The sequence below is a fragment of the Coregonus lavaretus genome (assembly GCF_964263955.1).
Source record: "Coregonus lavaretus genome assembly, chromosome: 1".
NCBI lineage: Eukaryota > Metazoa > Chordata > Actinopteri > Salmoniformes > Salmonidae > Coregonus > Coregonus lavaretus.
The window spans coordinates 4,095,817-4,123,710 of record NC_139988.1 but is presented as its reverse complement, the minus strand read 5'-3'; the positions used below and the strand labels follow the sequence as shown (position 1 = coordinate 4,123,710).

The window sequence follows — 27,894 nt, the reverse complement described above, 5'->3', positions numbered from 1 at the left end:
AATGGAGACTTCAACTGGGTACAACGCATCACACAAACACAGTTTATTACAAGTTTCAATTAAACATAAGGGAAATGCATGAAAGGCTGTGTTGGTTAATGTAACAGTTAAGTTACACACCAGATAACATGTTACACCAAATGTTGAAAATAGAGGTATAAATCACAGCACTCAGGTTAGGTGAAGCAAGGCACACAGCACACAAGAGGAAGCTACTATAAAGCTACCAATGCATCAGATTTAAGGCAAATACAAACTGGCCTTCCCCTTTAAAATGTACACAAATACAAACTGGCCTTCCCCTTTAAAATGTACACAAATACAAACTGGCCTTCCCCTTTAAAATGTACACAAATACAAACTGGCCTTCCCCTTTAAAATGTACACAAGGAAAAAGACAATACAAACAATGAAAAGGTTGTGCTATACCTTGTTGGGCTCCAAACTACCACACCAAGTTACAAACAATGAAAAGGTTGTGCTATACCTTGTTGGGCTCCAAACTACCACACCAAGTTACAAACAATGAAAAGGTTGTGCTATACCTTGTTGGGCTCCAAACTACCACACCAAGTTACAAACAATGAAAAGGTTGTGCTATACCTTGTTGGGCTCCAAACTACCACACCAAGTTACAAACAATGCACTTTACTTTGTACATTATTACGCTCAACAACAATACTCTAAAACACCTTCACTCCAAACCGACGTGTCAGCTTGGAGACTGGGAGCTGCTTCCTCTCCCTGATCTGGCCTGCCCAGAGAACTCCATGTGCTTGTCTTTTAAAGGGAGGGGCACAGATGCTCAATCACCTTGTTACAGCTGAGATTAAGGCTATGGCCACATTGAGGTGTGGCTTGTGCAAGCCGGAAAACCTCATAGGAGTAGGAGCCTCTCTTGTTTCTGTAGTGTGAAGCAGCTTAATGTACAGTACAACCCCTGTACAGGGCCTGAACAAGGAGATGGATAAACAAGGATTAAATTGTATATGACAATATATATCATTGTCCGTTTTTGCCCGTCAAAAGTTTAACTCATCTCTACTTCTTGAATTGAATACTTATGAAGGCGGACATATTTTGTGTTTTTTTGACAGACAATCTGTTGTCATTCATCTGACAACGGATGACTCCCATTGAAAAACCATTGGCTCAATCTGCAATTTTCATACATAAAGGGTGCGTTCTCTGCTCAGGCTTTGCTGACGCATGCCAGATCTTACAACGTCTGCATAGGCATTTTACTTATCAGCTAACCACATATGTTATAGCGATCTGTCAGTTGACGACACAGTCGATGACGTGGCACGCAACCATTGGTTGATGCATGCAACGTCTGAGCAGGGGAAACGACCAAAATCTCAATGTGGCCGTACCCTCAGTTCTGACTGGCTGAGACTAGTCACGCGCTCCGCCTCCATTGCTGAGGAAGCATCCCTGCATCTTGATGTGGTAGGCATAGAACCTGAAAGAGTGAGGCTTTCTGGGGGATGTAGTCCGACCCTTAGGTGGTATAGTGTGTGTTGCCAGGTTCTGTGCCCTGTAGAACTCCGCTCTGGCATGGCAACAACTACAGCGACTCAACAACAAACACATATCCTTCCGAAACGCTCGAGTAAAGATGGTGTAGAGGAACGGGTTACAGAGGGAGTTGATTGGGTAGAAGAGGACGAGGAGGATCTTGGAGTGGGAGACGGTGATGAGGGGCATGCGGAGAGCCGCCGAGATGGCGAAGAAGGAGATGGGCGCCATGCAGAGGAAGTCGGTGAAGATGAGGACGGCCATGCGCTTGGCGATCTTGGCATCGCCGTGGCGGGTTGCTAGGTCGGGGTTGTGGATGGACAGGTAGATACGTACGTAGCAGTAGCAGACGATGAAGAAGGCGGTGACGTTGAGGAGGAGGAGGGCTACAACATACACCTGGGAGACTAGGGACTCGATGTCCATGGGCAGGCAGATCGACACCTGGAGGATAATACATCAAATCAATCAAATATATTTATAAAGCCCTTTTTACATCAGCAATTGTCATTAAGTTATTTTACAGTGAAAATAAAAATGCTGTGAATGTTCATCTACTATATAACACCATGGCTGTTGTGTGTAAAGTTCATGTTTGTAAACCTGGGCCTGTATTCAAAAGCATCACAGAGTAGGATAGGATCAGTGCTTAGTCCTGGACTAAAAAGCAATGGAGATTGAAAGTGTTTTATAGTCCAGGACTAGCATTCGTCTGTGTCCGGGAAACCGGACGTTAAAAGTGAATAAAAAATATTTTGAAATTCTGCTGACCTTAGTGTAGCTGCTGACCCCCAGGACAGGAAGCAGAGCAGCCAATAGGGAGAAGCACCACCCCCCAGCCATCATGATCACCACATGCCTCAGCCTCAGCCTCTTGTTGATGTGCATGGCGTTGGTGATGGTGTGCCACCGCTCTAACGTTATCATGGTCAGCGTGTAGACAGACAGCTCGCTGGCGAACACGGTCAAGAACCCCGCCACGCCACAGCCCATGCCCGTCTGCCAGTCCGTGGCATGGTTGTAGTACTCCTACAATAAAATACAACTATATTATTGGTTATAGACTAGAACTCCTAAAATAAAATACAACTTTATTGGTTATAGACTAGAACTCCTACAGTGAAATACAACGTTAGTGTTTAAATCGAAAAGAGTCATTACAGAAATACACTGAACTAAAATATAAATGCAACATGCAACAATTTCTAAGATTTTACTGAGTTACACAGTTCATATAAGGAAATCAGTCAATTGAAATAAATTCATTCGGCCCTAATCTATGGATTTCACATGACTGGGAATACAGATGCATCTGATGGTCACAGATACCTTAAAAAAAAGGTAGGGACATGGATCAGAAAACCAGTCAGTATCTGGTGTGACCACCATTTGCCTCATGCAGCAGGACACATCTCCTTCACATTGAGTTGATCAGGCTGTTGATTCAATGGCTGTGCGAAGTTGCTGGATATTGGCGGGAACTGGAACATGCTGTCGTACACATCGATCCAGAGCATCCCAAACATGCTCAATGGATGACATGTCTGGTGAGTATGCAGGTCATGGAAAAACTGGGAAATGTTTTTAGCTTCCAGGAATTGTGTACAGATCCTTGCGACATGGGGCCATGCATTATCATGCTGACACATGAGGTGATGACGGTGGATGATACTGCCAAATTCTCTAAAAAAACTTTGGAGGCGGCTTATGGTAGAAATTAACATTAAAATCTCTGGTAGAGCTAGAGGTGTCACTACAGACCCAGGTTCGATCCCAGGCTGTGTTGCAGCCGGCTGCGACTGGGAGACCGGGAGGCGCACAATTGGCTCAGCGTCGTCTGCGTTAGGGAAGGGTTTGGCCAGCCGGGATGTCTTGTCCCATCGCACTCTAGCGACTCCTTCTGGCGGGCCGGCCGCATGCACGCTGACTTCGGTCACCAGTTGTACGGTGTTTCCTCCGACACATTGGTGCGGCTGGCTTCCGGGTTAAGCGAGCAGTGTGTCAAGAAGCAGTGCGGCTTGGCAGGGTCGTGTTTCGGAGGACACATGACTTTCGACCTTCGCCTCTCCGGAGTCCGTAGGGGACAAGACTGTAACTACCAATTGGGGTAAAAAACGAAATAAAGGAAAAATCTCTGGCAACAGCTCTGGTGGACATTCCTGCAGTCAGCATGCCAATTGCACGCTCCTTCAAAATTTGAGACATCTGTGGCATTGTGTTGTGTGACAAAACTGCACATTTTAGAGTGGCTTTTTATTGTCCCCAGCACAAGGTGCACCTGTGTAATGATCATGCTGTTTAATCAGCTTCTTGATATGGCACACCTGTCAAGTGGATGAATTATCTTGGCAAAGGAGAACATTTCTGGGCTCTTTTATTTCAGCTCATGAAATGTAAATGTAAATGTAAAACATGGGACCAACACTTTACATATTGCGTTTATATTTTTCGTCAGTGTATAAACATTGGAAAGCAAGCATCACAGGGTCAGCCGCAGTGCAGCCCCTCTGGAGCAGTTTAGGAGTCGTGGTGGTAGGTGGTTGTACTACCACTCCCGTACCTTGCGGGAGTGGTAGTCCATGGCTGCGATGAGGAGGAGGTAGAGCCCCATGCAGAGGTCTGCGAAGGCCAGGTTACACATCAGGAACCGGGAGACATTAAGCTTCTGGTGGCTGGTGAGGAGAATGATAAAAAATTGAAAAAAATATCAGCAATCACTTGAATATAATTAGCAATTGAAACATTGTTTTAATTATATTTATCTTATTTAAGCAACATGTCTTAGTAGACCAAACACTGTCAGTTTACGCAAGTGGATAAGAGTTGAGCACATTCTTTCCCATTCATTCCAATTGGACTGGTTTGGAATTTATCCCTGACCAAGATGGCTGCCATTATTCCTACACTCTAAAACTACGTGCGTCTATGCCAGCCAGTCTAGTGTATTATACATCTCTATGTTCTCTCCCTTTACCTGGGTTGTGACTATATGGAATATAGCTACAACCGGAATATACTTTTTGTAGCAGGTTAGGAGATCATTTTAGCTAACCCTTTCCCTAACCTTAACCTAATTCGCCTAACCTGCTACATTCGTTCTACTAACCTGCTGTGTAAGTTTTCCTAAACTGCTACAAAGTCACTTCCTGTCGTAGCTGTAGTACACCTAGTCAGAACCCTTTACCTGGTGATCAGTACGACCAGCACGGCCATGTTCCCGGCCACAGCGAACACGGTGATGAGCCAGGTGACTGAGCGGAGGAAGGAGTACCCAAGCAGGTCCTCACAGGGGTTGAAGGCGTCGGGCTCCGGGGTGCACTGGAAAGGTCCAGGACACAGGCTCAGCTGCAGGTCTGGGTAATGGAGGTTGATGTCATACAGGTCGGTCACATGGTCTGCTGAGAGGTCCCTGGAGAAAAGGGGAAGACAACATGGATTTGAGCAGAGCGGTTGAGACCAAGAAAAGAAAAGAAAATGGGCAAACAAGAGTAAAAAACATTTTGCCAGCCTGTCAACAGCCTGTCAACAGAGACAGCTACATGTGTGCAGAACTTTCCCCTGATACATGCTGGAATAATTGTCTTACATGATTTCATCGTCGTCATCGCACAGCCTTCTGAGGTTCGGAGAGAGTGCAAGGACAACTTTTTCTCTTTGGATGGATAAGGAGAAAAACAGCAAGGTTAGAGTAGACTCTTGAATGACAACCTGTGTGTGTACCTGTGACGTGTACCCGTGTGTGATGTGTACCTACCTGTGTTTGCGTCGCCAGGTGTGGAAGGCACAGCAGTGGCTGGGATAAGTGACCTCTGCCACCTCCAGCTCTAGGAGGCTTTCCAGAGGGGGTAGAGTCTTCAGGTAGGGGGTAGAACGGGCGATCAGGACCTTCAAATGTCCCAAGCCTCGACGGGGGAGGGTGCGGAGAGCTGTGGAGGAGATGTCACTGGACAACACAAACAGTAAACAGTAAACACAAGTCAAATGTTTATTAAATGTTTTACAATACAACTTTATTGTCCATAGTTACAGCGAACATGTTGTGGGGCTCAACGGCCGAACGGTAGGGGATTGTTGTTAGGGTGTGAATCCAGCAGCCCTCCAGTTGCCAGATCAATATCTCCCTTTTTTTCCCCCAGCACCCGGCCCGAGATTCCAACAGGCGACCTTTCGGCTACAAGTCTAACTCCTTAGTCACTGGGCGACCTAACCATAACCTTTCACCCTAACACACTTTTAACACACTTTAAAAAAAATGATATTAACAAAGTCAAGCAGGATGAAAACAAACAATACCACTAGACTAGACAACCATTACAATCTCATAAATACTGAGGTAGACCTGGCCGCCAAATTGTAGATTACAGCATGTCTGTGTCAACGAGCATCAACCTTGTATTGTTGAACAAGGATGAATAATCATTATGCCTAAGAAATCCCTCCAACGCACCATAAACCACAAGGTCTCTATGATAAAATTGATCAGTAGTCAGATTTTGTGTCCATGTAATCTTTGTTAAATGTATAACTCATGTGTATGTTTGAAATTGTCAGTTATAGATAGTGAAACAGGAAATACTGGGGCTCTGTGGAGGTCAGTGTGGCAGGAAGGATGTGAAACAGGAAATACTGGGGCTCTGTGGAGGTCAGTGTGGCAGGAAGGAGGTTTATATTATAGGAATGGACTATAATATTTAAGGTGAATTTTACATTATTGTTGTCAAAGTATTCACTTACAGCACAGTTGGCCCTGAGGCCCCCTCAAAGGCATCTTCATGGATGTTCCTCAGATATCTGTTGTCTTTCAGAATCCTACATGGGAAAACAATCAAACAGATGGGATGAGGTCATGTTTGTCTTCATCACAGATTAGCACAAGCCATGACAGTTATATCCTTGCAATAACTGAGTGAAATATGGGCATTTTGCTGTTGGATTCTGTTTGACCCTTTTGTTTTCTCTTCTGTGAAACCTAATAAGTAGCCTATACTGTTTCTATGGATGCCCAACCGTTCCTCAGCTCAACTAACTAACTAACTTACTAAGCTTTGTTTGTTTAGACTCCTTGAAAGCAATTCTGGTGAGACCAAGACGCCACATTTCACCGCTACCGTCACAGTGTGGCATGTGAGTAAAATAAACAACATGGCACCCAATCAATGTTTTGTCTAACAAGACGTTTATTTACTGGTACATTGAGTTTCTTTGATTAACCCAAGCCTTCGACACCACTCTGAAATAACAGCAAAACAGGCTTAGAAAAAATCCCAACAGCAGCTCCTGCTGAGAGAGAGTATTTGTGTTTGTGTGTGTTTGTGTGTGTTTGTGTGTGTTTGTGTGTGTTTGTGTGTTTCAGGTACTTTGTTGTAAGAACTGAAACTCAGCAGCAGCGGAGGGATGTTGATTGTTTGAGGGGGATACATACAGTTTATCCAGATTTGTTCCATTGAAAGCGTGTGACCTGATTTCCTTGAATCCATTTTTTATAATTTTCCTGTAAGAAAAACATTTCTATGCATTTCATTTCAATTGGTTGTCAATATCATCTTCACCGATTTACAATTGCTTGCATACATACAGCAGAAACTGATTGAAAACCATAATCTACAAGTGCTGTCCTAAACCTGGATTAGATTACAATTATAATGGCTACTGCAACCAATTAGATGAGATTAAATGAAATCAGCTGTGAAACAATTCCTAGGCTACATGAAACACCCAGATGAGAGAATTCTCGAATCAATTATCTAAACACGTGTTGAGACTAAATTAAAGCCTACAAAACTAGTCATAGGGATCCTATAGTATGGCTGTTTGGAGTATGGCAGTAAAGAAGTAATAGTATTGTACTGATACTCACATGTACACAAGCTCCTCTGTGATACCTTGAAAGGCGTTGGCAGGTATGCTGTCGAGATGCATGTTGTCTCCCAACTCACTGCACAGAGAAGAGAAGAGAAGAGAAGAGAAGAGAAGAGAAGAGAAGAGAAGAGAAGAGAAGAGAAGAGAAGAGAAGAGAAGAGAAGAGAAGAGAAGAGAAGAGAAGAGAAGAGAAGAGAAGAGAAGAGAAGAGAAGAGAAGAGAAGAGAAGAGAAGAGAAGAGAAGAGGAGAGGAGAGGAGAGAGCGGAATGAAGCAAAGAGGAGCGAACAGATACTAAATATCAGTCCCTTGCCACTGAACATGTCATGTCACAGACCTTTTCAGTGAGGAAAATTGGATTTGAAATTGCAGGGCCACGCAACACTGGGGTTGGGTGTATATTATCTTAAAATGGGTGTAGCTATATTATCATAACATATTCTCTTAAAATATAAGGTAGACCAAAATCAACTTGTAATCCAGTTTCAGGTGGGTCAAGTTCTTGTTAGGCCTACTGCTGCTAGGTAGCTCTCTCTCTGCTCTCCCCCTCCCCTCTGTCTGTCCTTGATTGCAGGAGTGAAGTCTGGTGTGCGGGAGTCAGGGTTCCAGCTGCAGCTCATTCACCATAATCACCTCAGCCTTTAAGACCCGGTCAAACTTTCCACTCATCGTCAGATCATAGTCAAGACGACCATGTTAGTCTCGCTGCCGACTCAACCTGTTTGTTTTCGCTCTTTGTGTTTTTGGCCTGTTCTATTTACTTTTCTCCTGTGCCACAGATTATGGGAACCTGACTTCTGCCTCCGCTTCACTCCTGCCACCACCATCCTGCTCCCCACTACCGGACCTCCCTTTTGGACTCACCACGGACACTAGGACATTACGGTACCACACCTGCCCTGACCTGGATCTGTTACCCTCCCTGTAACCTGGACTTGCTCTTCCCCTATTATTGGAAACCTGGACTTTTTGAACATTGTAAATAAACCTGTTAAACCTTCTCTGGCTTGGTGTACTTGTCTGCATTTGGGTTCTAATCCAGTTAAATCATGACAGTATGATCTGACCAACATGAACCCAGCAGACAGTAGCTCGGATACCACCCCAGAGTGCACTCAAATTCGGACTGCTATAGCCAATCAGGACATTTTACTTGGCCAACATGATACCCTGTTTAAGACTATTGCTGAGAACAGTCAGGTGCTGTTTAATCAGGTTCAATTACTCACCAATCAGGTGTCTGTCCTTACTACCCAAGTTAATAATGCAACCCTCGGGCATGGCATACAAACTGCCCCTTCTCCTGCTCCACCTGTTTTTCCTGGCCCTCCAGCCCAGATCAGAGAGCCTTTTGTTCCTGCTCCAGAGCGCTATGATGGGAACATGGGAACCTGTGGTGAATTTTTGACTCAATGCTCGTTAGTGTTTGAACAACAGCCCCTCACCTACGCCTCAGAAAGAGCCCGTATTGCCTACCTTATCAACTCTACTAGCGGTTCCGCTCGTGCCTGGGGATCCGCGGTCTGGGAGAGTCAGTCGGACATTTGCAACACTTACGTGGCCTTCTCCACTGAGATGAGGAAGGTTTTTGACCACCCCGTACGGGGCAAGGAGGCTGCGAAACGGTTGTTGTCTCTTCGGCAGGGGGTTCGCAGTGTGGCGGAGATGGCAGTGGAGTTTCGGACGTTAGCGGCGTTGAGCGGTTGGAATGACGAGGCATTACAAGGAGTGTTCATCAATGCTTTGTCTGAGACTTTAAAAGATGAGTTGGTGTCATATGATGTATCGCCTACGCTGGATAAGCGCCACTCACCGCTCTCACCTCCATCGCACGACCGTTCGCTTGGAATGAAGGGGCCGAAGCAGCGTTTGAAGAACTGAAACATCGCTTCGCCTCGGCTCCCATTCTGATGCAGCCGGACCCCGACCGCCAGTTTGTCGTGGAGGTGGATGCATCCAACACTGGGGTAGGTGCGGTGTTGTCACAACGTTCACCGGAAGATAACAAACTGCATCCCTGTGCTTTCCTTTCACGGAAACTTTCTCAGGCAGAGAGGAATTATGATGTTGGCAATCGTGAACTGCTCGCCGTGAAGCTGGCTCTCGAAGAGAGCTGGAGGGGGCGGAACAACCCTTCATCGTTTGGACGGATCATAAGAATCTGGCAAACATCCAGTCAGCGAAGCAGCTCAACCCCCGTCAAGCCAGGTGGGCACTATTTTTTGGTAGATTCAATTTTTCTCTGTCTTACCGTCCTGGGTCACGCAACGTCAAACCTGACGCCCTGTCTCGTGTTTTTTCTGCTGTTGATACTGGTAGTAACCCTGAACCCATCTTGCCTCCTACCTGCAGTATTGCGGCCATTACATGTGACATCGAAGGGATTGTTAGACAGGCTCAACATCATCAAGCTGACCCTGGGAGCGGTCCTCCTAACCGGTTGTTTGTCCCTGAGTCTGTTCGCTCCCAGGTACTTCAGTGGGCTCACTCGTCTCCCCTTACCTGTCACCCTGGAGTTACTCGGACCCTTGACTTTGTGCGACGGAAGTTCTGGTGGCCCAGGATGGAGGTGGACACTCGAGCCTTCATTGCTGCTTGTACGGTATGTGCACGTAGTAAGAACTCCACCCAGGCCAGCGCTGGTCATCTAAGACCTCTGCCAATACCCAGCCGGCCCTGGTCCCATATTGCCTTGGATTTTGTCACTGGACTTCCCCCCTCGTCTGGAAAGACTGTCATTCTTACTGTTATTGATCGTTTTTCTAAGTTTGCTCATTTTTTGGCCCTACCTAAACTGCCCACTGCCAGAGAAACGGCTGATATTTTGGTTGAACATGTGTTCCGCTCTCATGGTCTACCCACGGATATTGTCTCTGACAGGGGTCCCCAGTTTGTCTCCCAGGTTTGGAAGGCTTTCTGTAAAGCTTTGGGCATTACATCCAGCCTGTCCTCTGGATATCACCCCCAGACCAACGGGCAAGCCGAGAGAGCGAACCAGGAGATGGAGACCGCTCTCCGCTGTGTCACAGGGTCTAACCCTGGGTCGTGGAGCTCCATGCTCCCCTGGGTGGAATATGCTCATAACACCTTGACTAACGCTTCCTCTGGCCGTCACCGGTCCCAGGCTCCCGGTTACTCTCCTGGTCAAGAGGTATGGCTTAAGTCACGTGACCTTCCGTTGAAAGTGGAGTCTAAGAAGATGGCGCCTCGTTTTATAGGACCGTTCAAGATACTGTCTATTGTTAACCCCTGCGCGGTTAAGCTACAGCTTCCTGCCTCCCTACGGGTTCATTCCACCTTTCATGTTTCCCAGATTAAGCCTGTGTCGGTTAGCCCTCTGTGCCCGCCCTCTCGTCCCCCTCCTCCGCCTAGGATCGTGGGTGGGGGTCCGGTCTACACTGTCCGGCGACTTCTGGATGTTCGCCGCCGGGGTCGTGGTTTCCAGTACCTGGTGGATTGGGAGGGTTATGGTCCTGAGGAACGTTCCTGGGTGCCCAGGAGCTTCATTGTGGATCCTGCTCTGGTCCGTGAGTTTCATAGGTTACATCCTGATAAACCCTGTCGGTCGCCAGGTGGCGTCCGTAGAGGGGGGGGTACTGTTAGGCCTACTGCTGCTAGGTAGCTCTCTCTCTGCTCTCCCCCTCCCCTCTGTCTGTCCTTGATTGCAGGAGTGAAGTCTGGTGTGCGGGAGTCAGGGTTCCAGCTGCAGCTCATTCACCATAATCACCTCAGCCTTTAAGACCCGGTCAAACTTTCCACTCATCGTCAGATCATAGTCAAGACGACCATGTTAGTCTCGCTGCCGACTCAACCTGTTTGTTTTCGCTCTTTGTGTTTTTGGCCTGTTCTATTTACTTTTCTCCTGTGCCACAGATTATGGGAACCTGACTTCTGCCTCCGCTTCACTCCTGCCACCACCATCCTGCTCCCCACTACCGGACCTCCCTTTTGGACTCACCACGGACACTAGGAGATTACGGTACCACACCTGCCCTGACCTGGATCTGTTACCCTCCCTGTAACCTGGACTTGCTCTTCCCCTATTATTGGAAACCTGGACTTTTTGAACATTGTAAATAAACCTGTTAAACCTTCTCTGGCTTGGTGTACTTGTCTGCATTTGGGTTCTAATCCAGTTAAATCATCACAGTTCTGGATACGTACAGGAAGAAGTTATCCAGTATCACCAAAGAGGAAATGGTGGAGAAGTCAGGAAAGTGTTTTATTCCTGTGTTACAGATACTCCTGGGAGACAGAAAAGAGGGGGAAGAGGAGGAGAGGGAGGAGAGGGGAAGAGGAGGAGAGGGGGAAGAGGATGAGAGGTGGAAAGAGAGGGAGAGGTGGGAAGAGGGTGAGAGGGGCAAAGAGGAAAATAGGGGCAGAGGAGGAGAGAGGGAAAGAGGAAATATGGGGAAAGAGGCGGAGAAGAGGGGGAAAGAGCCGGAGAGGGGGAAAGAGGGGGAAAGAGGAACAGAGGGGGAAAGAGGAACAGAGGGGGAAAGAGGAACAGAGGGGGAAAGAGGAACAGAGGGGGAAAGAGGAACAGAGGGGGAGAGGTGGAGAGGGGGAAAGAGGGGGAGAGGGAGAAAGAGAGGGGAAAGAGGTGGAGAGGGGGGAAAGAGGAGGAGAGGGGGAAAAGAGGCGGAGAGGGGGAAAAAGGAAAAGAGGGGGAAGAGGAGGAGAGGGGGAAAGAGGAGGAGAGGTGGGAAGAGGGGGAGAGGGGCAAAGAGGAAAAAAGGGGGAAAGAGGAGAGGGGGAAAGAGGTATAGGGGGGAAATAGGAAAATAAGGGGAAAGAGGGGGAGAGGGGGAACGGGGAAAGAGGGGGAGAGGGGGAAGAGGAGAAGAGGGGGAAAGGGGGGAGAGGGGGAAAGAGGAGGAGAGGGGGAGAAGGGGAAAGAGGAAAGAGGAGGAGAGGGGGAAAGAGGAAAAGAGGGGGAGAGGGGGAAAGGGGGAAAGAGGAGGGGGGGAAGAGGTGGAGAGGGGAAAAGAGAAGGAGAGGGGGAGAGGGGGAAAGAGGAGGAGAGGGGAAAAGAGGAGGAGAGGGGGAAAGAGGAATAGAGGGGGAAAGAGGAACAGAGGGGGAAAGAGGGGGAAAGAGGAGGAGAGGGGAAGGAGGAGGAGAGGGGGAAAGAGGAAAATAGGGAGAGAGGGGGAAAGAGGAGGAGAGGGGGAAAGAGGGGGAGAGGGGAATTAGGAAAAGAGGGGGAAAGGGGGGGAGAGGGGGGAAGAGGAGGTGAAGAAAGAGGTAGAGGTAAAAAACCTCTGTGACAACATTTCATCAGGTAAATAAAATGACAAAATTGAACATTGACAAACAGGTGTTGTTCCTGGAATTACAGTAGCATGGTAACTAACAATATACTGTAATTGGAATAAAAGCTTACAGGTATCTCAGCCTGGGCAGATCAGTGAAGGCCCCCTTCTCTATACTGATCAGATTTCTGATGTTCTGTATCTGTCTAAGGAATAACAGAAAGCATCACAATATGCTTTAACTTTAACATTGATTTTCATGATGAGTGCACTTGTGAATCATACCTTTAAATGTTTTTCTTACAGTAATATTATATCTAGGAATGAAGAGGATTAAGTAAGTAAGTCATATTCTGCATGCATTGTTGTGTTCAAGGCAGACTACTGGATTTAGAGAATGGCTCATTCAAGGCGGACTACTGGATTTAGATAATGGCTCATTCAAGGCAGACTAATGGATTTAGAGAATGGCTCATTCAAGGCGGACTACTGGATTTAGATAATGGCTCATTCAAGGCAGACTAATGGATTTAGATAATGGCTCATTCAAGGTTCAATGACCCCCACAAAATCTTCACATTAACCAGTGTATTACAGTAACGTCAGAACTTATCAGGGTAGAAGGAGACACAGTCTAATCCATGGCCTCCAATGGAACAAAACGTTATCTCACCAACTGAAACCTTGACAACTTTGAGATGAAAGTTCTGTAATTGGTGTGTGTCTGTGTGTGTGTGGTTGTAAGTGTGTTACACTTACATCTCAGCCAGGCTGTGGAGAGAGAGGAATGCATGGCTTCTTATGTTCCTGATGCAGTCACTCTGAGAGATCTCACTGTGGCAGAGAAAAAGACAGCATAACATAAGTTCCCATTCTAAAGGAATATCCCTTAATCATCAAATAGTGATAGAATGTGCATGGCGTAGACTGCAAATGGATCGCAAAGTGAAATGATAAGGCAAAGGTGAACAGGCTCAGAGAGGAAGAGAAGAGTTATGTAACTTATTTTAAAAACCAACGAATGCAGTGAGGACGGCTCAAGTGACATGCCCTTGACTGTTTCTGGTCTTCCTGATGATGCCCTTGCTACCCTCAACCCATCCCCCATCCCCATCTAGCGTTAACTATAACTTTTTATAGACCTCCCTACGTTTGACCTTTCCAGGCCACCGTACCTCCCACTGATCTGTAATTAACCAACACTTTCCATCTTAAACCAGAGAATAATTAAATCTAGCGACCCACTCTGCTTATATTTTCGCTCAGCCCTGTGTGTGTGTACCTTTCCTCTTAAGTCGTTGTATACCATCTTAATTACCGTTACTTTTGTGAAACGATTAAAAAGCCATTTCATTTCAGAGCGTCATCATCCTTGGAGGAGAGGCTGAGCCATGATTTCCAGCCAATATGAGTCATCCATGACAAGACAGGACCATCTGAACTCCGCCATACTGGCCAGTGTGACCTAGGACTAGATTCAATCAGATTGACATAGTAGTTGTTTTGGAGGTGTCCGAGGTGGAACTGTGTTAGAGCTGTCAAATCCACAAGTGGTTTGTTGCATTACCTTATCGCGGACACTGCCATTGGATGCAACATAACTACATCCTACTATGATCCGACAAATCCCATGCAGCCACGTTAGAAATTCATGCAGCCGCTTTACAAGTTCAAACACTCAAATTAGACTGATATATACACTACCAGTCAAAAGTTTGGACACACCTACTCATTCATGGGTTTTTCTTTATTTTTACTATTTTTTACATTGTAGAATAATAGTGAAGACATCAAAACTATGAAATGACACATATGGAATCATGTAGTAACCAAAAAAGTGTTAAACTTCTTCAAATAGCCACCCTTTGCCTTGATGACAGCTTTGCACACTCTCGATATGTCAGCTCATACCGCTGTTACACCTCCAACACCGCCAGAACATCTGCTTTGCGGATGTCGGCCAATCCTGGTTAACGCTCGATCTGATTTAATTTAGAGCCTAGTGTTGATTTTTCAGTGTAACATTTTGAGAGTTGCAAAGCAACACTGGCTCAGATGACATTTTCCCACTCAAGATTCACAGATTAAACTTCACTTCATCGATATACCACTATGTGCATAACACTCAAACATGATCAGGACAGAAAAATGTACTGGGTCACCACAAACTTGAAGACATGAGTTCAAATGAACACATTTCTTTGAGTACAGGGGTCATGTAGGCTATTTGTTGACCGTGTCACTGTGTCACTGTGTCAGAGGAGAGGAGATTGAAGTAACAGAGACATCACATCATAATGGAAACTATTGCACTCCATCAATGCCCTATCACTTGGATAAAAAATATAATCATATAACATGATGAGAGCTAGACCTGGCCCACATCCGGACCGTAATTCCAAGTGGTAACTGGGCCATGGAGTAAGTGGTAACCTTGCAGATGTGGGCCGGAATACAGCGCATTCGTAAAGTATTCAGACCCCTTGACTTTTTCCAAATTTTTCTACGTTACAGCCTTATTCTAAAATGGATTAAATTGTTTTTTTCCCTCATCAATCTACAACACAATACCCCATAATGACTAAATAAAAACAGGTTTTTAGAAATGTGTGGAAATGTATTAAACATTTAAAACTGAAATATTACATTTACATAAGTATTCAGACCCTTTACTCAGTACTTTGTTGAAGCACGTTTGGCACTGAATACAGTCTTCTTGGCTATTACACTACCAGCATGGCACACCTGTATTTGTGGGAGTTTCTCCCATTCTTCTCTGCAGATCCTCTCAAACTATGTCAGGTCGGATGGGGAGCGTCGCTGCACAGCTACAGTGGCTTGCGAAAGTATTCACCCCCCTTGGCATATTTCCTATTTTGTTGCCTTACAACCTGGAATTAAAATTGATTTTGGGGGGGTTTGTATAATTTGATTTACACAACATGTCTACGACTTTGAAGATGCAAAATATTTTTTCTTGTGAAACAAACAAGAAATAAGACACAAAAACAGAAAACTTGAGCATGCATAACTGTTCACCCCCCCCCCCCCCCCCCCCAAGTCAATACTTTGTAGAGCCACCTTTTGCAGCAATTACAGCTGCAAGTCTCTTGGGGTATGTCTCTATAAGCTTGGCACTTCTAGCCACTGGGATCTTTGCCCATTCTTCAAGGCAAAACTGCTCCAGCTCCTTCAAGTTGGATGGGTTCCGCTGGTGTACAGCAATCTTTAAGTCATACCACAGATTCTCAATTGGATTGAGGTCTGGGCTTTGACTAGGCCATTCCAAGACATTTAAATGTTTCCCCTTAAACCATTCAAGTGTTGTTTTAGCAGTATGATAAGGGTCATTGTCCTGCTGGAAGGTGAACCTCCGTCCCAGTCTCAAATCTCTGGAAGACTGAAACAGGTTTCCCTCAAGAATTTCCCTGTATTTAGCGCCATTCATCCATAAATCCAGCTCTGTGGAGTGTACGGCTTAAAGTGGTCCTATGGACAGATACTCCAATCTCTGCTGTGGAGCTTTGCAGCTCCTTCAGGGTTATCTTTGGTCTCTTTGTTGCCTCTCTGATTAATGCCCTCCTTGCCTGGTCCGTGAGTTTTGGTGGGCGACCCTCTCTTGGCAGGTTTGTTGTGGTGCCATTTTCTTTCAATTTTTTAAATAATGGATTTAATGGTGCTCCGTGGGATGTTCAACATTACTGATATTTTTTTATAACCCAACCCTGATCTGTACTTCTCCACAACTTTGTCCCTGACCTGTTTGGAGAGCTCCTTGGTCTTCATGGTGCCGCTTGCTTGGTGTTGCCCATTGCTTAATGGTGTTGCAGACTCTGGGGCCTTTCAGAACAGGTGTATATATACTGAGATCATGTGACACTTAGATTGCACACAGGTGGACCTTATTTAACTAATTATGTGACTTCTGAAGGTAATTGGTTGCACCAGATCTTATTTAGGGGCTTCATAGCAAAGGGGGTGAATACATATGCACGCACCACTTTTCCGTTATAATTTTTTTTTAGATTTTTTGAAACAAGTTATTATTTTCATTTCACTTCACCAATTTGAACTATTTTGTTTATGTCCATTACATGAAATCCAAATAAAATCTATTTAAATTACAGGTTGTAATGCAACAAAATAGGAAAAAAGGGGATGAATACTTTTGCAAGGCACTGTATATTCAGGTCTCTCCAGAGATGTTTGATCGGGTTCAAGTCCGGGCTCTGGCTGGGCCACTCAGGGACATTCAGAGACTTGTCCCAAAGTCACTCCTGCTTTATCTTGGCTGTGTGCGTAGGGTCGTTGTCCTGTTGGAAGGTGAACCTTCGCCCCAGTCTGAGGTCCTGAGCACTCTGGAGCAGGTTTTCATCAAGGATGTCTCTGTACTTTGCTCCATTCATCTTTCCCTCGATCCTGACTAGTCTTCCAGTCCCTGTCGCTGAAAAACATCCCCACAGCATGATGCTGCCACCACCATGCCTCACCGTAGTGATGGTGCCAGGTTTCCTCCAGACATGACGCTTGGCATTCAGGCCAAAGAGTTCAATCTTGGTTTCATCAGACCAGAGAATCTTGTTTCTCATGGTCTGAGAGTCCTTTAGATGCCTTTTGGCAAACTCCAAACGGGCTGTCATGTACCTTTTACTGAGGAGTGGCTTCTGTCTGGCCACTCGACCATAAAGGCCTGATTGGTGGAGTGCTGCAGAGATGATTGTCCTTCTGGAAGATTCTCCCATCGCCACAGAGGAACTCTGGAGCTCTGTCAGAGTGACCATCGGGTTCTTGGGCACCTCCCTGACCAAGGCCCTTCTCCCCCGATTGCTCAGCTCTAGGAAGAGTCTTGGTGGTTCCAAACTTCTTCCATTTAAGAATGATGGAGGCCACTGTGTTCTTGGGGACCTTCAATGCTGCAGAGATTTTTTGGTACCCTTCCCCTGATCTGTGCCTCGACACAATCCTGTCTCGAAGACAATTCCCTCAACCTCATGGCTTGGTTTTTGCTCTGACATGCACTGTCAACTGTGGGACCTGATATAGACAGGTGTGTGCCTTTCCAAATCATGTCCAATCAATTGAATTTACCACAGGTGGACTCCAATCAAGTTGTAGAAACATCTCAAGGATGATCAATGGAAATTGGATGCACCTGAGCTCAATTTCGTGTCTCATAGCAAAGGGTCTGAATACTTACGTAAATAAGGTATTTATTTCTCTTTTTTGTTTTTAATAAATGTGCTATAATTTCTAAAATTTCACTTTGGGGTATTGTTTGTAGATTGATGAGGGAAAAAAATGATTGTATCCATTTCAGAATAAGGCTGTAACGTAACAATGTGGAAAAAGGAAAGGGGTCTGAATACTTTCCGAATGCACTGTCCATGTGGTGTCTGGTCTGTGCTTACCTTGATGAGCTCATAAGCTTGGGGTGAACCTTTCTTGGAGAGTGTTCAGTGTCCAGTTCCTTAACCTCAATCGAAACCTCAACCAGTCACTAATTGAGTTATCAATAAGGGGACAGCTGCATCCCGACCAGATCAGATTAGGGTAAACGTGGTTCCCTGACCATAGGAATTGGCAAGACAGCACAAACAGATCTGGAACCAGGCAAGAGTGGATGAAATACCGTAATAGGAGTCTTGCTAATGGGCTTGTGAGCAGCTAGGGGTCCTTGACTCCAAGCCAAGCTGGGGTAAAGCTGTCAGCCCAGATGTCAGCCCAGATGAGGGAATGACTCAGTTATGAATGCAATGCATTGGGGTGGATGGGATCTGGATGTAACTGGAATGAGGTGGTTGCCCACCGCCCCCTTCCCTGTCCTTCGCTACAGCTGAAGTTATGCTCTGTGATCACCTTGCTGTCATCTCCCATCAACTCAAATCATATCAGATTTGATTTGTCACATGCTTGGTAAACAACAGGTGTAGACTAACAGTGAAATGCTTGGTAAACAACAGGTGTAGACTAACAGTGAAATGTTTACTTACGAGCCCTTCCCATCAATGCATAGAGAAAGAAAAGAAAAGTTAAACACATAATAATAAAGTAATAACAGATATACAATGAGTAGATATACAATGAGTTTGGTCCTCTGTAGCTCAGCTGGTAGAGCACGGCGCTTATAACGCCAGGGTAGTGGGTTCGATCCCCGGGACCACCCATACGTAAAAACGTATGCACGCATGACTGTAAGTCGCTTTGGATAAAAGCGTCTGCTAAATGGCATATTTATATTTTATTCATTTAATGATAACTTGGCTATATACAGTGGGGAAAAAAAGTATTTAGTCAGCCACCAATTGTGCAAGTTCTCCCACTTAAGAAGATGAGAGAGGCCTGTAATTTTCATCATAGGTACACGTCAACTATGACAGACAAATTGAGGATTTTTTTTCTCCAGAAAATCACATTGTAGGATTTTTAATGAATTTATTTGCAAATTATGGTGGAAAATAAGTATTTGGTCACCTACAAACAAGCAAGATTTCTGGCTCTCACAGACCTGTAACTTCTTCTTTAAGAGGCTCCTCTGTCCTCCACTCGTTACCTGTATTAATGGCACCTGTTTGAACTTGTTATCAGCATAAAAGACACCTGTCCACAACCTCAAACAGTCACACTCCAAACTCCACTATGGCCAAGACCAAAGAGCTGTCAAAGGACACCAGAAACAAAATTGTAGACCTGCACCAGGCTGGGAAGACTGAATCTGAAATAGGTAAGCAGCTTGGTTTGAAGAAATCAACTGTGGGAGCAATTATTAGGAAATGGAAGACATACAAGACAACTGATAATCTCCCTCGATCTGGGACTCCACGCAAGATCTCACCCTGTGGGGTCAAAATGATCACAAGAACGGTGAGCAAAAATCCCAGAACCACATGGGGGGACCTAGTGAATGACCTGCAGAGAGCTGGGACCAAAGTAACAAAGCCTACCATCAGTAACACACTACGCCGCCAGGGACTCAAATCCTGCAGTGCCAGACGTGTCCCTCTGCTTAAGCCAGTACATGTCCAGGCCCGTCTGAAGTTTGCTAGAGTGCATTTGGATGATCCAGAAGAGGATTGGGAGAATGTCATATGGTCAGATGAAACCAAAATAGAACTTTTTGGTAAAAACTCAACTCGTCGTGTTTGGAGGACAAAGAATGCTGAGTTGCATCCAAAGAACACCATACCTACTGTGAAGCATGGGGGTGGAAACATCATGCTTTGGGGCTGTTTTTCTGCAAAGGGACCAGGACGACTGATCCGTGTAAAGGAAAGAATGAATGGGGCCATGTATCGTGAGATTTTGAGTGAAAACCTCCTTCCATCAGCAAGGGCATTGAAGATGAAACGTGGCTGGGTCTTTCAGCATGACAATGATCCCAAATACACCGCCCGGGCAACGAAGGAGTGGCTTCGTAAGAAGCATTTCAAGGTCCTGGAGTGGCCTAGCCAGTCTCCAGATCTCAACCCCATAGAAAATCTTTGGAGGGAGTTGAAAGTCCGTGTTGCCCAGCGACAGCCCCAAAACATCACTGCTCTAGAGGAGATCTGCATGGAGGAATGGGCCAAAATACCAGCAACAGTGTGTGAAAACCTTGTGAAGACTTACAGAAAACGTTTGACCTGTGTCATTGCCAACAAAGGGTATATAACAAAGTATTGAGAAACTTTTGTTATTGACCAAATACTTATTTTCCACCATAATTTGCAAATAAATTCATAAAAAATCCTACAATGTGATTTTCAGGATTTTTTTTCCTCATTTTGTCTGTCATAGTTGACGTGTACCTATGATGAAAATTACAGGCCTCTCTCATCTTTTTAAGTGGGAGAACTTGCACAATTGGTGGCTGACTAAATACTTTTTTTCCCCACTGTACATGGGGTATGTCACGGTTTCGGCCGAGGCTGCTCCTCCTCCTTGTTCGGGCAGGCTTCGGCGGTCGTCGTACCCGGAGTACTAGCTGCCACCGTTCGATGTTTCATGTTTGTTTGGTTTTGTCTGTTTGTACACCTGTCCCTTGTTAGTGTTTGATTTTGTTTCCTATTTAGTTATCGTGTGTTGGGTCAGGTGTTATGTGTGATTGTTATGTCAGCTGTTGCTGTTGATGGGTTTTCTCTCTCATATTTGTTTGTGTAGAGAGTCCGCACTGCGTGCGCCTTTTCTTGTTTTTACGCACTGTTGTGTGTGTGCGTAATTTTGTTCATGCCTCCCGGTTGGGTTGGCTATCCACCTGTTTGGAGTTCTATTTTTGATTACTAAAGTCTGTTGACGAACACCCTTGTTCCTGCGCTTGATTCCCTGCACCACATCCACACTCAGCGTTCTGACAGAATCACACATCACACATGGAATCAGCAGGAGCAACCCCGCCAACAGAGACCATGGAGGACCGTCTTCGTGGGCAGGAGGACAGGATCAACCAGATCGGTCACGCCCTGGATCGGGTGATGAACACTCTCCACCGATGGGAAAGCAGCGGGGTACCCACGCCCCCACCTACCTGACCATCCCCATCGGTCAGTCCTCCTGTCCACCTTCCGGAAACCAGTGGGATTCGGCTCTCGCTCCCGAGGGCGTACGACGGCTCCGCTGCCGGGTGTCAAGGGTTCCTGCTGCAAGTGGAGCTCTACCTCGCCACCGTACACCTGGCGCCCTCGGGACACGAGAGCGTCTCCGCCCTCATCTCCTGTCTCACCGGCAAGGCGTTGGAGTGGGCCAACGCCGAATGGAGGAGAATGGACGCCGCTACCGTTACCTATGCGGAGTTCTCCCGCCGCTTCCGTGCCGTGTTTGACCATCCACCAGAAGGGAAGGCGGCGGGGGAGCGTCTGTTCTACCTCCGACAGGGGATGAGGAGCGCCCAGGATTTTGCTCTGGAATTCCGGACTCTAGCGGCAGATGCAGGGTGGAATGAGCGGGCCCTCATAGACCACTTCCGCTGCAGCCTCCGGGAGGACGTCCAGAGAGAGTTGGCGTGCAGGGATACCACGTTGTCGTTTGACCAACTGGTCGACATGGCCATTCGGCTGGACACCCTGCTCGCCACCCGTGGACGTCCCGGGTGGGGGTCGCCCATTTCACCCTCCAGCACCTCCGAGCCGAGCCCTATGGAGCTCGGGGGTGCTGGCGCTAGAGAACGGAGGAGTAGGAACCCGAGGGGGGCCGTTCCCTGCACTAACTGTGGCCGTGGAGGGCACACCGCGGCTAGGTGTTGGGGAGGGTCCCCCGGTGGGGGTGAAGGCAGGCCACGCATTGGGGGGTCCCCCCAGGTGAGTAGGCGCCCTACTTACCCAGAGCTTTCTGTCGTTCACTTAACCTTGCCTGTTTGTTTTCCACAGGTTGCACCTCGTTCCCAGCATAAGGCGCTAGTAGATTCAGGCGCAGCTGGGAATTTTGTAGATCGCCAGTTCTATGTAGAGTTAGGGATTCCTGTCCTTCCCGTTGATAAGCCTTTCCCTGTACATGCCCTAGATAGCCGTCCGTTAGGATCTGGGTTGATTAGGGAGGTCACAGCGCCCCTTAAGATGGTGACGCAGGGGGGTCATGAGGAGACGATTCAGCTCTATCTGATTGACTCTCCTGCGTATCCGGTGGTGCTGGGGCTTCCCTGGTTGATTACCCATGACCCTACGATTTCGTGGCGAGAGAAAGCTCTTAAAGGGTGGTCTGCTCAGTGTGAGAGGATGTGTCTGGGTGTTTCCATAGGGGCGACCTCGGTGGAAAGTCCGAATCTAATGCCAGCACTGCATATTCCCCCCGAGTATGAGGATTTGAAACTGGTGTTTAGTAAGACTAGGGCGGCGCAGCTGCCGCCTCATAGACAGGGGGATTGTGTGATAGATCTCCAGTCAGGAGCAGCCCTCCCGCGGAGCCATGTGTATCCCTTGTCTCAAGAGGAGAGGAAGGCAATGGAAACTTACATCGCCGAGTCTCTGAGACAGGGATACATACGGGCCTCCACTTCACCCGCTTCCTCAAGCTTCTTTTTTGTGAAGAAAAAAGATGGAGGTCTGCGCCCGTGTATTGATTACCGCGGTCTCAATCAGATTACGGTGAAGTACAGCTATCCACTTCCTCTGATTGCGACTATGACGGAGTCATTACACGGTGCTCAGTTCTTCACAAAATTGGATCTCAGGAGCGCATATAACTTGGTACGCATTAGAGAGGGCGATGAATGGAAGACGGCGTTTAGCACGACCTCCGGACATTACGAGTATCTCGTCATGCCATATGGGTTAATGAATGCTCCCTCAGTCTTCCAATCCTTCGTCGATGAGATTTTCCGGGACATGCAGGGACAGGGAGTAGTCGTGTACATAGACGATATTCTGGTGTACAGTTCTACCCGAGCAGAGCATGTAGCCCTGGTGCGCCGAGTGTTGAGGAGGCTGTTGGAGCATGACCTATATGTCAAGGCAGAGAAATGTCTGTTCTTTCAGAAGTCGGTCTCCTTTTTGGGTTATCAGTTGTCTGCGTCAGGGGTGAAGATGGAGGTTGACCGGGTGTCAGCTGTGCGTAATTGGCAGACCCCAACCACTGTGAAAGAGGTGCAACAGTTCTTGGGTTTTGCGAATTATTACCGGAGGTTTATCCGGGGTTTTGGACAGGTGGCAGCTCCCATAACGTCTCTGTTGAAGGGGGGTCCGGTGCGCTTGCGGTGGTCAGCTGAGGCGGACAGGGCTTTTGGGAAACTGAAGGACCTGTTTACCTCGGCGCCGGTGTTGGCGCATCCGGATCCCGCTTTACCTTTCCAGGTAGAGATAGACGCGTCCGAGGCCGGTATAGGGGCCGTTCTCTCACAACGGTCTGGCACACCACCTAAACTCCGCCCCTGTGCTTTTTATTCTAAGAAGCTCAGTCCGGCGGAGCGGAATTATGACGTAGGGGACAGGGAGCTGTTAGCCGTGGTACAGGCCCTAAAGGTGTGGAGGCATTGGCTTGAGGGGGCTCAACACCCTTTCCTCATTCTAACTGACCACCGTAACCTGGAATACATCCGGGCAGCTAGGAGACTGAATCCTCGCCAGGCCCGCTGGACTATGTTTCTAGCCCGGTTTGTGTTTAAAATCACTTACATCCCTGGGTCCCAGAACGAGAAGGCAGATGCCCTGTCTCGGCGGTATGACACGGAGGAGAGGTCCGTTGAGCCCACTCCCATACTACCAAAGTCTTGTCTGGTTGCACCGGTGGTATGGGAGGTCGATGCCGAGATCGAGCGGGCGTTACGCACCGACCCAAGTCCTCCACAGTGTCCAGTGGGTCGGACGTACGTTCCGCTCGAGGTACGCGATCGCCTCATTTATTGGGCTCATACGTCCCCCTCCTCTGGACATCCAGGTATCGGCCGGACAGTTCACTGCCTTAGCACTAAGTACTGGTGGCCAACGTTAGCCAGGGATGTGAGGATTTATGTCTCCTCCTGTTCGGTGTGTGCCCAGTGTAAGGCGCCCAGACATTTGCCCAGGGGTAAGCTACAACCCCTGCCCGTTCCACAACGACCCTGGTCCCACCTCTCAGTGGATTTTGTTACAGACCTTCCCCCCTCACAGGGGAATACTACCATCCTGGTCGTTGTGGATCGGTTCTCGAAGGCCTGTCGTCTCCTTCCCATGCCGGGTCTACCTACTGCCCTACAGACCGCTGAGGCTCTGTTTACCCATGTCTTCCGGCATTACGGGGTACCCGAGGATATAGTGTCTGATCGAGGCCCCCAGTTCACCTCCAGAGTGTGGAGAGCGTTTATGGAACGGTTGGGGGTTTCGGTGAGCCTTACCTCGGGTTACCACCCGGAGAGTAATGGGCAGGTTGAACGTGTTAACCAGGATGTGGGTAGGTTTCTGAGGTCTTATTGCCAGGGCCGGCCGGAGGAGTGGGCGAGATACGTTCCTTGGGCCGAGATGGCACAGAACTCTCTCCGCCACTCCTCCACCCAACTAACCCCTTTCCACTGTGTGTTAGGGTACCAGCCGGTTCTGGCACCTTGGCACGAGAGCCAGATCGAGGCCCCTGCGGTGGATGAGTGGGTGCGGCGCTCGGAGGAGACATGGAACGCTGCCCACGTTCATCTGCAGCGGGCCATCCGTCGGCAGAAGACGAGCGCCGATCTCCACCGCAGTGAGGGGCCTGTGTACGCACCTGGAGATCGAGTCTGGCTCTCGACCAGAAACCTGCCCCTCCGCCTGCCCTGCCGGAAGCTGGGTCGGCGGTTTGTGGGGCCATTTAAAGTCCTGAGGAGGTTGAACGAGGTGTGTTACAGGTTAGAACTGCCTATTGATTATAGGAATATTAACCCCTCGTTCCATGTGTCTCTCCTCAGGCCGGTGGTAGCTGGTCCACTCCAGGACTATGAGATAGAAGAGACTCCTCCGCCCCCGTTGGACATCGAGGGGGCTCCGGCGTACACTGTGAGGTCCATCCTTGATTCGAGACGCCGGATGGGGGGTCTCCAATATCTCGTGGAGTGGGAGGGGTACGGCCCGGAGGAGCGGTGCTGGGTGCCGAGGAGGGACATATTAGACCAGTCCCTGCTGACCGAGTTCCATCGGGGTCATCCTACGCGCCCTGCTCCGCGTCGTCCTGGTCGTCCCCGAGGCCGGGATCGGCGCACGGCTGGAGCCGCGCGTCAAGGGGGGGGTACTGTCATGGTTTCGGCCGAGGCTGCTCCTCCTCCTTGTTCGGGCAGGCTTCGGCGGTCGTCGTCCCCGGAGTACTAGCTGCCACCGTTCGATGTTTCAGGTTTGTTTGGTTTTGTCTGTTTGTACACCTGTCCCTTGTTAGTGTTTGATTTTGTTTCCTATTTAGTTATCGTGTGTTGGGTCAGGTGTTATGTGTGATTGTTATGTCAGCTGTTGCTGTTGATGGGTTTTCTCTCTCATATTTGTTTGTGTAGAGAGTCCGCACTGCGTGCGCCTTTTCTTGTTTTTACGCACTGTTGTGTGTGTGCGTAATTTTGTTCATGCCTCCCGGTTGGGTTGGCTATCCACCTGTTTGGAGTTCTATTTTTGATTACTAAAGTCTGTTGACGAACACCCTTGTTCCTGCGCTTGATTCCCTGCACCACATCCACACTCAGCGTTCTGACAGGGTACCAGTCCCATGTAGCTCAGTTGGTAGAGCATGGTGCTTGCAACGCCAGGGTTGTGGGTTCGATTCCCACGGGGGACCAGTATGAAAAAATATATATGTATGCACTCACTAACTGTAAGTTGCTCTGGATAAGAGCATCTGCTAAATGACTAAAATGTAAATGTACTGAGTAATGATAACTTGGCTATATACATGGGGTACCAGTACAGAGTCCATGTGCAGGGGTACGAGGTCATTGAGCTAGATATGTACATATAACTCGGAATAAAGTGACAGATAATAAACAGTAGCAGCAGCGTATGTGATGAGTCCAAAAAGTTAGTGCAAAAAGGGTCAATGCAGATAGTCTGGGTAGCTATTTGGTTAACTATTTAGCAGTCTTATGGCTTGGGGGTAGAAGCTGTTCAGGGTCTTGCTGGTTCCATACTTGGTGCTCCGGTACTGCTTGCCGTGCGGTAGCAGAGAGAACAGTCTATGACTAGGGTGGCTAAGATGAATGCACTAACTGTAAGTTGTTCTGGATAAGAATGTCTACTAAATGACTAAAATGTAAATTCACATTCACAGCTTTAGTTCGGTGTGCTAACACAGTCTTGTGTCACACAAGAAACCAGGGTTTGATATCCAATCAGTCACATTCTGAGACTTTATTGTGTGTCTATGAGATTCAAAAACAAAAGTGATGAATGAAATTCATAATGAAAACTTCAATTTGATTTCTAAATGGTAAATGGCTGTGTGATTCTATTCCTATCCACACAATGCCTCATATTCACACCAAGACCCTCTATGCTGTTAAATGTTTGTGTTTGTGTTTAAGTTAACACATATACAGATACACTACTGACATATAAGGCAAAACATACAAAATCTTACCAGATACAAATAATCTTATTCTGCTGTACAAGATCCTTATTTGTTTTTCATGATTATATCCATATGGGTTGGCTTGTGCAAGCCGGAACAGGTTTCTGTAGCATGAAGCAGTTTGATGTACAAGTACTCCCCCTGGACAGGATGTTAGTCTATCATATGAATTGACATGCTTTTAATCTCCTAAATAGTGGGTGAAAGGTAATAATACATCAGAAATAAATGTAGGCCAAACTACTTCCTCTAAAAGGATATGTGTATAGGTAACTCTTCCAAAGCTACCCATCCAAAGTGGACATCTCCTTTCCTCTTCTTAACATGCATTTTGAGTCATTTTTCATACAATCTAATATTAGATTATCACACTTTTCATAACAGCTAGCAGAATGTGTTCCACAACACAAATACGTTTATAACTGTGCTCAAATCGAGTTTAAACAGCCTCATACAACCCATGAAGCTTTGTAGATCTATAACTCTGAAAAGGCAACCCCAGAGTTAAACTAAAAACTAGTAATAGGGCTAATGGCACACTGACGATATATGTCATTGGTGAAAACGGTTTAATAAATACATTTAATTGATTGATTGACACTCACATTCTGGACACGTTGATCAGTCCCCTGAAGGCATTGCTTGAAACTTCTGTCAATGGCAGATGAGTTAGTCTTCTAAAAATAATACACAAAGAAAAAACTTGTTTTAAAACGTGTATCCTAAGGTATTATGATGAAGGCAAAGCACAATCAGTAGATACTGTACTACACACTTGGTACTATACTGATGCCAGGCCCTCATTGTAAATAGGAATTTGTTTCTTAATCGACTGGTTGAATTTAAAGGTTAAATAAATTAACAAATAATAAAATAATAAATAATCAGCTCGACAAACGTGCATTTTAACAAACAATGGATATATATTGACGCTATAATTTCCTAATATCTGCACAATTCCTCCTCAAAAACTGAATGAAATTGTAGGCTACTTACACGTTTCGAATAAATGATGGAGCGACCCGGGACCTTAGTTGCGTTTCCCTTGTGCAGCTGAGTTTCTCTCGCGTTTCTGTGGAACATGTATCGCTCTTCATTGAACATTCGCAAATGGAAGGACAAGTAAAAGTACAACAGGAGCGCACATTCAGGACACCGTACAGCGCGAGAAGAACCCACACCGTCTGCGGGGCTGGTGCCATCCTGTAGTCTATGCTACCTGGGCACTTCGTCAACCGCTCCCGCTTTCCCCCAACTGTCACTTTCTCAAGAGAAAACCAATAGAACCGTCCTCAGGCACTAAC

At 47.0% G+C, this 27,894-nt stretch overlaps 1 protein-coding gene across 5 annotated transcripts; it reads right to left on the bottom strand.

Annotated features, from left to right (window-relative positions):
* Positions 1–14: 14 nt before the first annotated feature.
* LOC311131275 (lutropin-choriogonadotropic hormone receptor-like) lies at positions 15–27,894 on the bottom strand. 5 transcript variants are annotated; one of them, XM_084164157.1, is made up of 14 exons: positions 27,587–27,894; positions 27,196–27,267; positions 13,394–13,468; positions 12,766–12,840; positions 11,544–11,624; positions 7,379–7,456; positions 6,944–7,012; positions 6,256–6,330; positions 5,276–5,464; positions 5,108–5,173; positions 4,706–4,930; positions 4,082–4,193; positions 2,293–2,550; positions 15–1,965 (listed from the first exon to the last, which is right to left on the bottom strand). In XM_084164157.1, exons 1-14 carry the CDS (start codon positions 27,790–27,792, stop codon positions 1,399–1,401), a joined length of 2,148 nt encoding a protein of 715 aa, XP_084020283.1. In that variant the 5' UTR covers positions 27,793–27,894; the 3' UTR covers positions 15–1,398. The 5 variants fall into 5 exon arrangements, with proteins under 5 accessions (XP_084020283.1, XP_084020284.1, XP_084020286.1 ...); XM_084164158.1 differs by lacking the exon at positions 6,944–7,012; XM_084164160.1 differs by lacking the exon at positions 11,544–11,624.

What these genes read in the sequence shown, in the direction of transcription:
- LOC311131275 (XM_084164157.1), bottom strand. Translation starts at nt 27,792, where the DNA reads ATGGCACCAGCCCCGCAGACGGTGTGGGTTCTTCTCGCGCTGTACGGT. An exon ending in CTGCCCAGGCTGAGATACCT is followed by an intron (nt 11,625 to 12,765) that starts GTAAGCTTTTAT and finishes TCTGTCTCCCAG; the next exon opens with GAGTATCTGTAACACAGGAA. An exon ending in GGAACAAATCTGGATAAACT is followed by an intron (nt 6,331 to 6,943) that starts GTATGTATCCCC and finishes TTTCCCATGTAG; the next exon opens with GATTCTGAAAGACAACAGAT.